The sequence below is a fragment of the Lotus japonicus genome, chromosome 6 (assembly GCF_012489685.1).
Source record: "Lotus japonicus ecotype B-129 chromosome 6, LjGifu_v1.2".
NCBI lineage: Eukaryota > Viridiplantae > Streptophyta > Magnoliopsida > Fabales > Fabaceae > Lotus > Lotus japonicus.
This window is the reverse complement of record NC_080046.1, coordinates 29,922,670-29,935,137: the sequence shown is the minus strand read 5'-3', so window position 1 is coordinate 29,935,137 and position 12,468 is coordinate 29,922,670. Positions and strand designations below refer to the sequence as shown.

Genomic DNA, 12,468 nt, shown 5'->3' with positions numbered 1-12,468 from the left:
ACTTAGCAGGTTGCAAGTGCAGTTGTAACACTCATTGATTTTAGTGAATTGCCTTCATCAGAAGAAGGAAGAAATCACCTTCACGGGTGGACTGGATTAACTTGAGCTTTTATCTCAAGTGAACCAGGATAAAATACTTGCGTGGTTTACTTCATATTCTTCAGCACCTTGTTCTTATCTTTGAGTTTGCAAAAAGTTTAAAAAGGGAATCCTTTTATTTAAAAACTCTATTCAAACCCCCCCCCCTTTCTAGTGTTTTTCGCACCTTCAGTAGGCAGGGTGGACGATGACCCGGAAGTACCGGCGGGCCAGGCATGATTCGGGGCCAACCTGGTAAGGGGCAAATCGTTCGCGACCCGGCCGGGGCACCAGAATGACCCAACCATGGGTCTCCAGAGATCTGGGATCTACTTCGTAGAAAAAAGAAAGGCTTAATTGCAACTTTGGTCCCCGACGTTTACCAATGCCACGATTTTGGTCCCCCACCTAATTTAATTACATGGATGGTCCCTGACGTTGTAGGTCGTGTGCAACGTTAGTCCTACCGTTTATTTCTTAATGGAGGAGGCTTACGTGGACGTCCAGTTGGAGAGAGAAAGGAGGTATGAGGAGAGAGGGAAGTACGTGAGTATCACGTGACCCTTATCTGAACCCATTATACCCAAACCCCTGACCTCCCTGGAACGAAGAAGGTAACGCGATTTAGATCCCTAGGGTTTCAGATTTGGGTATAATGGGTTCATATAAGGTTCACGTGAGTTCACGTGATACTCACGTGCTTCCCTCTCTCCTCATACCTCATTTCTCTCTCCAACTGGACGTCCACGTAAGCTTCCTCCATTAAGAAATAAACGGTAGGACTAACGTTGCACGCAGCCTACAACGTCGGGGACCATCCATGTAATTAAATTAGGTGGGGGACCAAAATCGTGGCATTGGTAAACGTCGGGGACCAAAGTTGTAATTAAGCCAAAAAGAAAAGAGGGCAAGGGAAGGCACCACATCAACGCTGCGACAAAGAATTTCAAAGCACTTTAGATAGGCCCGGGAGCAAGGGTGAAGTTGGCAAGGAGAAACGTTAATGTCACAGAGCACTTGGGTGAGAAAGGGTGAAAAGGGAAGTTTAACACCAAGATCAAGAAACAAGTATTCATATACAAAGAAGAAGTGAGAATACTTGGGGTCATTAAACACATGGTGTTGCCAAGGGTGATCTTGCTCTTGGCAGCCGGCGGTGCGAAGGAGGCCCTCTAATAGCGGAGAACAGCAAAGCCCCCCAGCCCTGTGGGCAAGGTCAGAAAGGGATTCGCTGGTAGAAAGTTCCGATGGTTGTTCAAGAACACCCTGGCCAGAAGCCTCGGAGATGGGGGAAGGGAGAGTGGCAAAGGTTGCCAAGCGATGGGCTTTGATTTCCTCTACGGAGGAAAGGGCCCCTGCGGAAGGCATCGTAAAAATAGAAGGAGAAAGAAAGGATAAGAAACTAACCATGAAAGGACTGTGAGAAGAGGAGCAAGGGGGCTCGGAGCTTTGAGTTCGCAAGATCAGCAAAGGGAACCAGTGTGAGAGTCAGGAATGAATGTGGGAATAGTTGATGGAAAGAGGTAAATGATGGAAGGGGAAAGGATTTAAAGGCCGGGGAGAGTAGCGGTTGGGAAACCGTGCCTTGATGTGGCAGGGTAAAATGATTACTCAAGGGAGTGCGGCGAGAGTTTTGGGAAAAGGGAAAATAGTGCATTGAACGAAAGGTTACAACAGTTGAAGCTTATTGGTTTAAATTCAAATTGTCAGGCTCTACCGTGATTCGAAAGGACGTTTCAAAGATAGCGGTTGAGATTCCTTGGATTCGCTGACTTTTGTGTCACTTCAGGGCGCAACGCGTATCAAGGGGTCACGATTCAGGGCACGTGCATAACTACGGCGGGGCGAGCAGAACCAGTATCGTCGCCACAAGCTTGCTTGTGGTCTCAAGTCGCCTAGGAAGCGTGACGAGGCGTTCAAAACTTTAAATTTTTAAACTTTAAATTACCAAGCCATGTTGGCAATTGCTCTTTATTTACGTACCTTATTTTTTAGCACTAGTTAGCTTCTTATGGCCATCGCCTTGTTTCTTCTTGTTTAAAGACACACTTAGCTCTCATGCTTTGAGCTCGGTGTCTTGTGGACTTGTGGACTGGGCGAGACTCCAGGGTCTCTCGCCCAGGAGTGCTGGTGTAAGGTGAGGAGCGGACCAGGGACTTGGGCCTTCATCCCGGAGGCCCAACTGGCCCATTAGAATGATTTAGAGGCGCTAAGCCCAACTCCCCCAACTATAAATAGGGGAGGGATACCAAATGTAAAGGACTCTTAGCTCATTTGAGAAATAACAAACTTGAAATTCAGTTACACTCTCTCTCTAAGCGGTTACGCTCTCATTCTCTCTAGGAATCTCACATCACGTTCCTTGCACCTTAGGTACTATACCTCATCTCGATGTTCATGAAGGAACATGAATGATGTATCAAGTAGAACGAAAGAGTACGGGGTTAAGTTGATAGCCTTGTTAGGAAGCAATCATACAGAAGTCTGAATATCAAAGTTGATCTTTAATGGATGCTCGGTTGGGCGAAAATCACGACCGCTTTCACCAACACCAAAGAATGAAATCTGGTATACTTTTCCTTCAGTTAGCAAAGACTAAAATCGATAAATCAAAGTCTTCCTAACTGCAGCATGAATCTTACAGCCCTGAAATTTAAAAAGTAAACAAACTAAGCAATTTATGAATGCATTCCAAAAATTGCATTAAAACTGAGTGATTCAAAAAAAAAAGCGCTATACCTTGTCATCCATAAGTATCATGTCCATTGAAAAGGGTAGCTTTGAGCCATATAAGCTCGGACTTAGCCATAGACGATTGACTTTCACAACAATTGTCCAGGTCTCTTTGGAGGCATCGATTTTGACCAAATCGTCGATTTTTGAAGCCATCAGAAGAAATGTTAATTTCAAATATATCAAGTGCTGGAAAATGGACGGAATGATGGAGGAGAAATGTAACATAAGGGGGTATATATAGTTGAAATTAGGGTTAATGATGTCTAAAGTTGTCAAGAATATTCCATTACCAAATAGAATATGTATTTTTAATTATAAAACAGCTTTATTTGGCAACCAAAAAATCAAAGTGTATTAATTTGCCAAGGTACATAGTTCGTACAGTATACTCCGGCTCACTCTATTTCTATTTAATGATTATACAAACATATAATCAACTTTATTTTGTGATATTCCACACACGCAAATAGTGTTTAATTATTTTGACTTTTTCAAAAATTCAAGGTTTTGTAATTAGGGAAATAAAACTTACTTGAATTAGTTATTTTAGAATCATTTATCACCTTAATTATTGCTTTTAAATTGGAAACCATTAATTATTAATAAAGTTAATAACATAATTTTGGCTCAAAATTAATTGCATGACTATTTGAATTTTTGTCATAGGATTGATGTGCAATAAAATACCTTTAATTCAATTCAATTAAATTTATTATAAATAAGGAAAAACAGAGTTTTCTGTTTTTAAATATTAATTAGTATTAAATGTTGTATTATGATTTTTTTAAATATGTAAACGAATTAAATGTTTAAAATTGTCAATGATACATAATTAAATTAAGTGATGGTAATCAATGGTTATAATGAAACTGTTAAGAATTAATCAATGAAATTCGAAAAATAATTTCCTTAAACAAATTGTCATTGCATTAATATGTAAAAAACTATTTCAAATAGGATTAAAAAAAAACGGATTTACCATTTATTTAATATAGCATTTAATGTCTTTTATGAGTGTAAATACAAATTAATATAATTAAATGGTCTATTTAAAGAATTTGAAGAAAATAAATAATTATTTGAAAAAAGTGATTTCCTTAAATAGATAGCACAAAGTAATTTCCTTAAAAGGAATTTGAAGGAAATAAATAATTAATTGCAAAACCTTGAATATAATAAACCTTGAATACTATTAAAATAAACCTTGAACCGTAATACAATAAACCTTGTATATTATATTGAGGTTGTGTATATTAACTTAAAATATTACGTTATTAACATTCCCGGATCCCTGCATATTTTAATTGAAACAAATAAAATTTCAAACATTACGTTGTTAACTTTATTTATAACTTTTTCATTTAATGGGGGACAAACAAACAAAATTATAGGAAAATCACTTAGGATAATTAATTTGTGCGAGTCTCTCTGGTTGTGACACTTGTCAGCCAGAGAGGGGGTGAGATGAAATTGATTCTTAAAATGCCATGTGTAAAATTGTTTTGGATAAAGATTTTATATATATATATATATATATATTCACTGAAATTAAATATTAATTGTAGGGCGGAAATAAGTCAATTGGCCTGTTAGGGGTCTACAACTTGGCTCATAAGAGACTTGACCTGACTTGACTTGTTTATTAAAAAGGTTGGGTTTGATATTTTTTAAATGCTTGATTAGCTAAAAAGGACACACCCAAACTATCAAAAAAGTCTACTTGGCTTAACAAGCTGACTTGTTTCTATCATATTTTTTTTATCAATAATATAAATAATATTATTAAAGAGTAATGATATATAAGTTTTGTTATTTGAAAAGGAAATGCAATGATATATAAAAGGCGTATTAGTCGGCTGGTCTATTAGCTCGTGGCCTATTAGTCTTCTTTATTTGAAATTGTCTATTAAATATATTTTTAAGTAGACTTGTAGGTTAGGTAAAACCTTACAACAGGCCAAACCAGAACTTACAAGTTGGTTTGTTGAAAGCATAGTTTCAAAACTCGACTCGGACCGGGTGATCTGACCGGTTGGACCGAGACTCGGTCATCTAATTAGTTCGAGCCTCACATCGGATCGGTTTTGCATGCAGCTCAGTGGGAACCGATTTGGTTCGGTCGGTTCAATTGTGGATTCGGTGACTCGACCGGTTTTTGGTAAGATCGGAGAGTCGTCCATTTCATGTTTTTTAATTTTGTTGAGAATGGGTTTTGCATAGAGCCCAATTTAACTTAAAGTAGAGTTGCCCAACATTATTGATATATTGGGCTTATCTTTTTTTAATTTCTGTTGACTGTCATGCATCTAAGCCCAATTCTTTCTATAGAGTCGTTATCCATCAATTATTTAACTCCAAAAACGTGAAATTATTAATAAAAAAGGTGGTAGGGAGGAATCGAGCACATGACTTGAACGAGGGTTTACGAAACATTACAACTACACCACTGCCTAATTTGTTGATTATACATGCCATTTATTTTATATATGTTAACTTTATAATGTATTGCATTTTTTTCTTATTTTTTATTATGCACCGAGTTAAGCATTCGAACCAGTGACTCATTGGTCCGACCAATGACCCATTAACTCAGTACCACCGAGTTGATGACTGAGCCGAGTTTTAAAACGCTGGTTGAAAGGCCACAAGCTACCATAGATTAATCGAGATTATATGATAATTTGTTCTATTTTTTTTCCTTGTGAAGATTTGTTCGATCCTTCTGCATGCACTTGAATGAAACATGTGCTTAATATCACTCCACATGACACATTTAATACAAACTTCACTAGTTGACTGCGGAACCAGCTCTTGTAAAAGGGGAAGAAAAAACATAACAAATTCGAATCTAACATCTATTGACCCAGTCATTACGGTCTCTCAATATGAGGCACTGAATTTAGATGGAACAATTAAATAAGGATGAAAATAAATCAAGTCAAGTTAGGCTTTGTATGGTCCGAGCTGACAAATAGTCTAATATTGAAAATTTTATTACTTTTAATAATTTATAGTATAATAGTTAAAAAATTGGTTAACTTTTTTTGAATTAGTGTATTGAAAACACCTCTAGTGTAGCACCTAGCATAAATCACCTCAAGTGTGCTACTAAATTTTTTGTTTTCTTTTACGTTATTTTTTGTTGCTATCATTCTCTTTTTTTCTTTTGGTCTACATAGTATATTCTCTGAATTATGCCTTTCAAAAAATCCTTTGTGCTTGGGCAATCGTCGACTTTAGGTAATGAGTTTAAGAAGTGCTCATTGAACCAAATTTTCTGAAATTTTGATAATCAAACTCAAATCAATTAAATTACTTTAAATTTGGACATTTGGTTTAGATAATGAGTTTACTTTTCTTCAAATTAAACTTATGATACAATAGAGATCATGACCATGCATCATGGGCTGCAGCTTTGCATTGGACATCGGGGCGTGTCTAGTAATTTGTCAGGCGTATTCTTTAGAGGCTATTTCGTTGGTGTCGGGGAACTCCTTGTCATCTGTATGCTACACTTATTAAGGATGCCAAGGATTTTCTTAAGCACTGTTGGGTGGCGTTGTTGGTTCATACTTTGAGGAAGGGAAATTCGTATGTGGATTTCCTTGCCATTTGCCAAGCATGGAGCTCTCCATAATGAGCTGTTCATGGTGTTGCCTGCTCCGATTTTGGGGGCTATTTCGTTGGTGTCGGGGAACTCCTTGTCACCTGTATGCTACACTTATTAAGGATGCCAAAGATTTTCTTAAGCATTGTTGGGTGGTGTTCTTGGTTCATACTTTGAGGAAGGGAAATTAGTATGTGGATTTCCTTGCCATTTGCCAAGCATGGAGCTCTCCATAATGAGTTGTTCATGGTGTTGCTTGCTCCAATTTTGGATGCTATTTTGTTGGTGTCGGGGAACTCCTTGTCATCTGTATGCTACACTTATTAAGGATGCCAAGGATTTTCTTAAGCACTGTTGGGTGGCGTTGTTGGTTCATACTTTGAGGAAGGGAAATTCGTATGTGGATTTCCTTGCCATTTGCCAAGCATGTAGCTCTCCATAATGAGCTGTTCATGGTGTTGCCTGCTCCGATTTTGGGGGCTATTTCGTTGGTGTCGGGGAACTCCTTGTCACCTGTATGCTACACTTATTAAGGATGCCAAGGATTTTCTTAAGCACTGTTGGGTGGTGTTGTTGGTTCATACTTTGAGGAAGGGAAATTCGTATGTGGATTTCCTTGCCATTTGCCAAGCGTGGAGCTCTCCATAATGAGCTGTTTAGGGTGTTGCCTGCTCCGATTTTGGGGGCTATTTCGTTGGTGTCGGGGAACTCCTTATCACCTGCAAGCTACACTTATTAAGGATGCCTAGGATTTTCTTAAGCACTAATGGGTGGTGTTGTTGGTTCATACTTTGAGGAAGGGAAATTCGTATGTGGATTTCCTTGCCATTTGCCCAGCATGGGGCTCTCCATAATGAGTTGTTCATGGTGTTGCCTGCTCCGATTTTGGGGGCTATTTCGTTGGTGTCGGGGAACTCCTTGTCTCCTGTATGCTACACTTATTAAGGATGCCAAGGATTTTCTTAAGCACTATTGGGTGGTGTTGTTGGTTCATACTTTGAGGAAGGGAAATTCGTATGTGGATTTCCTTGCCATTTGCCAAGCATGGGGCTCTCCATAATGAGCTGTTCATGGTGCAAATGTTACTCTCTGGTGCGGCAGATTTTATATATGAGAGGGGCTAGGGACTAGGTTTTCATTTCTTGTTTTTGCATTTTTTTTTCATTGGGGCTCTGCTCCGCTCATCTACAAAAAAATAAATCATTTATAATCAATTTGATTTTAAGATTTATTTTATTTAAACTTTTTTTTAAGTGAGGGTGTTATAGACCCACAAGAAACAGAAAAAAAACAAATAGAAAATAAAAAACACAAGCACGAACTACTCTCACTCAAACAAACACCCTTAGAATTAGCCATAAGAAGCTGATCCGATCCAACTGGAGGATTATGCGAGATCACCATAAAGTGAAACTATCTTAACCATGAAATATGCACAAGCATTCCCCTCTCTCAACGTATGAACAATGGAAACATACCACTCCTTGGCCAACATATCTCGTTTGTATCCCAAATTAACGCAATACAAAGATGTTACTACACTTTGATAAATGATTGTATGTCATTCTCCATAACTGTCTTTCACATAATTCGAATATGTTATCTCATCCTTAGGGATCTAATGTTTTTATTACTAGACAAACATCTTCTCGGTGGAATATTTAATAAGGGCAGTTTGTTGTTATTGTTGTTTTTTTAAACTTTGTTTCTTGTTGTTACAACTTGGAAATTAACTCATAAGAGTAGTTTAAGAGTTAATTAAAATAAAAATTAATAAAACTGTAGATCCTAAGATGCAATTCTTCCTCAAATCATTCATCAGACTTTGTTGTAACGTGAAGTTCCTTTCATAGCTTTTATGTTGTACACTGGATGTACGGTTTGCAGAATGCACGTTCTTCTTTTTCTCCGAAGTTTCGTGTTTAAGGTTAAAGGTTCGTTTTTCATTTCCAATTTGCAACTGAGATTCCTTTAATTTTATCTTAAGGGTATGTGTCAGTTTTGGATAATAACTCAGCTTTCAGTTTCATGGAGTTAATTTTCTTCTTTGACATTCTCTTCTCTATAAACTTCTCAATATTCCTTTTGTGTATTTACTTGATTCTGCCACAGGAGGAATGTAGGTTTTATTTACCGCTTGAGAGCATTACCTCACTATGTATGACCCTTATTGAATATTCTTTTTCTCTTTTGTTACAACCCCTTATTGAATTTGATTTTTAGCATTCATTCAATTTTGAACATTAGGGTCACATTCACCAGTCACAAGTTTCAAGCTCTATACATATTTTAAGTATATTGTTGTTAGATATGTTAACATACATATAAGTGGTCCATATGTCATTTTCCAATACCTTCTGCCATTTTATGGAGGTGATATTTGTTTTTCCATATGTTCATATGAGAAAGTTAAGAGTCACCTAGACTTATAAGTATAAAACTGTTATTATTCCCTTTTTATTCATTTTCTTAATCATATAGGTGATCACAACATCCTCCTATGAAAGATGTCATTTTGCTTACCAATTGATAGTAAAATAAGTTTCATGCGACAATGCTATTCACAAATTGGTTTCAAGAGGAACTGTAGCAGGCATCAATTTAGCATAAGATGAACAAATTAAAAATTGGTACATTTTATCACCAAACGCGTAGATCAACTAAAAATAGATCGTTCGAGTTCCTGAATCCGGCTCGAACACGATTGTCTCATTGGAGGGTATATGTTGCTCAACAAAAAAAATAAATTGATTCATTTTTTAATTTAATTGTAAAATAAAGGCTACAAAAAATATTAAGTTAATAACCTGTCCATGAATAAGTTTTAGACAATCCATACTCGGCATAAGTTCAAGTTCTCTGTAGGAACAAATCAGGCTAACAAAACAACAATGAAATAAGATAAGTACGATGGACGATTAACGTAATTGTTTTTTCTATCCTGTCTGGTTCTTAATATTCAAACTTGTAATTTGTGAGAATATCTTATATTCTTATAAAGCTTGTTAGTTTGCATTGTTCTCTCTTGAGATGTATCTACGTTGCCATGGTTATTTGATGCTTCACATGATGGTAAAGACAATTTTGAATAATTTCAAGGGCACTTTAGGCTATTAATAAATATGTTAGTGTTGAACTGAAATATGCTATATGATAGTTCTGAAGTTGTTTAAGGTGATTGAGTTTTTTCGTTTACAGCCATACATTAGAAAATATGGCTTCACAGTTATCAGGAAGCAAATTGGCATTGAGTCATAAGCATGATTGGCTTGTTCTTCTTCTTCTTGCTGCAATGGATGGGGTATTAAACATGATAGAGCCTTTTCATCGCTACATTGGGAAAGACATGATGACAGATCTTATGTTTCCATTGAAAGAAGACACTATACCTATGTGGGGTGTCCCAGTACGTACCTATCATCATCCCAGTACGTACTATCATCACTATGTGCATGTTTGGAAGCTTGTTAGAAAACCACGGTGAAGTCAAAATCATGGTGGACAGACTTCTCATAGCTTTTACTTCCATCCGCCATGATTTTGGCTTCACCGTGGTTTTCGAACGAGTTTCCAAACACATGCACATAATTAAGAAAAAAAACTTAACTTTATGATCATTCTTGGAACAGATCCTCTCCATTATCATCCCCGTTCTTATCTTTGTTGCGTTTTACTTTGCCAGAAAGGATGTCTACGATTTACATCATGCAATATTAGGTACTTCTTTTTCTCCTTTCTCAGTCTGTTATTTGTTTTCTGACTATTATGCTTTTAACCCCTTGTATCTCACTTGAATGGCTTCTTTGATTTTGGACAAATAGGTCTCATGTTTGCTAGCTTGATAACTGGAGTTATCACAGATTCCATAAAAGATGCTGTTGGTAGACCACGACCAAACTTTTTCCAACGATGCTTCCCAGACAAAATACCGGTGTGTTTCATTATGATTCTTGGTATCTAGTAACCTTTTAGCTTCTTATGTTCTTACCTTTGGCTTCTGTTTATTACTTACTTAGTGCATGTTTGGAAATTTTCTATAATTGATTTTAAAGTCAAAATAAACTCTTGCAAGAAGCTTATGTGAGTAGCTTCTAGATGCCATAATTGCTTTTGAAGAAAGAGAAGCTGATGCAAACAAGCTATTAGTCCTATGAGTATGAGTGTGCATGACCTTTTCTTCGCTTATTTCCCTGACATTGGTTCATGCAGGTGTTTGATGAAGACTCTGGTGATGTTCTTTGTACCGGGATTAAGTCGGTTATAAAGGAAGGATACAAAAGTTTTCCAAGTGGACACACTTCTTGTAAGTATTAGAATATCAATTTAAAAAATATTGATTAGCTAATTGTTGATGACATGAAGCCAGTCTAGAAGGTTCACTAATAATCATTGAATATCAAGATTATCCCTTTGTTCAGTAATGTTTGTTTAAAATTGAATGCTTTGGTCTTGAATTTGGTAACTAATGCATGTTTAACCAAATGTAGGGTCCTTTGCTGGTCTGGGATTCCTTTCATGGTATTTATCAGGGAAAGTTAGAGTGTTTGATCGCAGGGGCCATATTGCCAAACTATGCCTAGTTTTGCTTCCTTTACTTACAGCTTCTCTTGTCGGAATTACTCGAGTTGATGATTACTGGCATCATTGGACTGATGTATTTACTGGAGGTCTTATAGGTGATTAGTTACCGTAAATTTCATAATACATTTAGTTCATTGCATTATTTGATCTTCATTTTCTGCTAAGATAATGCCTGCTAGCTAAGTCGCCTTGATTTGTTGTTTCAGGAATTACCGTTTCTTCAATATGCTATTTGCTACTCTTTCCCTTTCCCTCTTATGCACATGGTACTTTTCACTGTTCTTGATTATCTAATATTTGAATTTTGATCCAAGACAACATACCTTGCATGCAAAATTGTGGGGAAAATAAAGCTGAGAGATATAAATATGATATATATTCCAACCTGCAGCTATGTTATGCCTTATACTATTTGGTTGTACCATAGGAAATTAGGAATTCATGAAATTGCCATATTGAGCTCCTGAATTGTAAAGTGTGGACTGCATCATAGAAACAATGAAGAAATTACTTAGTGAAAAACTATGCAGATTATTAGATACCTAAATAGTGTCGTTTAGATCTCAATGGAGTATATTTCATCTTATTTTCTATGTTTTTTCTTTTCTATATTGGGGGCGCCATATGCAAATATAAGTAATCTCCTTGTTCAATTACAACATTATAGGCGCGGACAGCTGATCCTTTCTAGTAACATGACAACTGGAGAGAAATCTCAATCATTATGAATATTTTTTTATTTTGCCCTAATATATTTTGGATGGTTGGGACCTCTCTCCGGTAGTCATGTCCTTAGAGGGACCCCATATATAATAGTGTCATTTCCATAACACTCAATTATTCAGATTTCCTTTACTTATCTGCTGGGTGGTGCTTAGATAAGTGAAGTCTAAATATAATATATTTTTGTGCAAATTAATATGTAGGTTGGGCACCTTATGCATTTTTTCATATGATGGAAGAAGGTCAATATTGTTCCCGACGAGGAAGTCCATCTCCAGTTGCAGAAAGGATAGATGAGATGTCCCTTCAAATGGAGGACATGGAAAGTGGGACGCGCTATAAGTGTGATTATTCCTGATTTTTTTTTTCATTTTATAAATAGCAAGAAAGTCTTGTTTCATCATTTCTCTTGTAAATTATGGAAAATACTAATAGTAAGAACTAAGAACTGTGTATTACTTGGTAAAGGTAAACAAATTTGCACGCATGACTGAGCTCAGAATGAATGAATTTTCAAATTGCTCAGAGTGATGATTTACATATATACATTACTTGTTCACACTAGAGAGACTTAACTGACTTTGTAACTGTTACAAGTTACAACAACCTATAACAGCTTCAGTTACTATAACAGACTTATTCTAACTACCATAACTAACAAATATTGAAGTTTTCCCTTCTATCCCCCTTAAATTCAAGGTGGCTGAATCTTAACTTTAAGCCCACACCTTTGAAACGCTGAG

General features: G+C 36.6%; 1 protein-coding gene across 1 annotated transcript; it reads left to right on the top strand.

Moving 5' to 3' along the window:
• Positions 1-6,988: 6,988 nt before the first annotated feature.
• On the top strand, positions 6,989-12,176 carry LOC130724012 (probable lipid phosphate phosphatase 4). Its single transcript, XM_057575170.1, has 8 exons — positions 6,989-7,977; positions 9,620-9,827; positions 10,051-10,138; positions 10,243-10,352; positions 10,631-10,724; positions 10,909-11,097; positions 11,209-11,268; positions 11,929-12,176. The coding sequence occupies exons 2-8, from the start codon at positions 9,636-9,638 to the stop codon at positions 12,081-12,083; spliced, it is 888 nt and encodes a 295-aa protein (XP_057431153.1). The 5' UTR covers positions 6,989-7,977; positions 9,620-9,635; the 3' UTR covers positions 12,084-12,176.
• Positions 12,177-12,468: the final 292 nt, after the last annotated feature.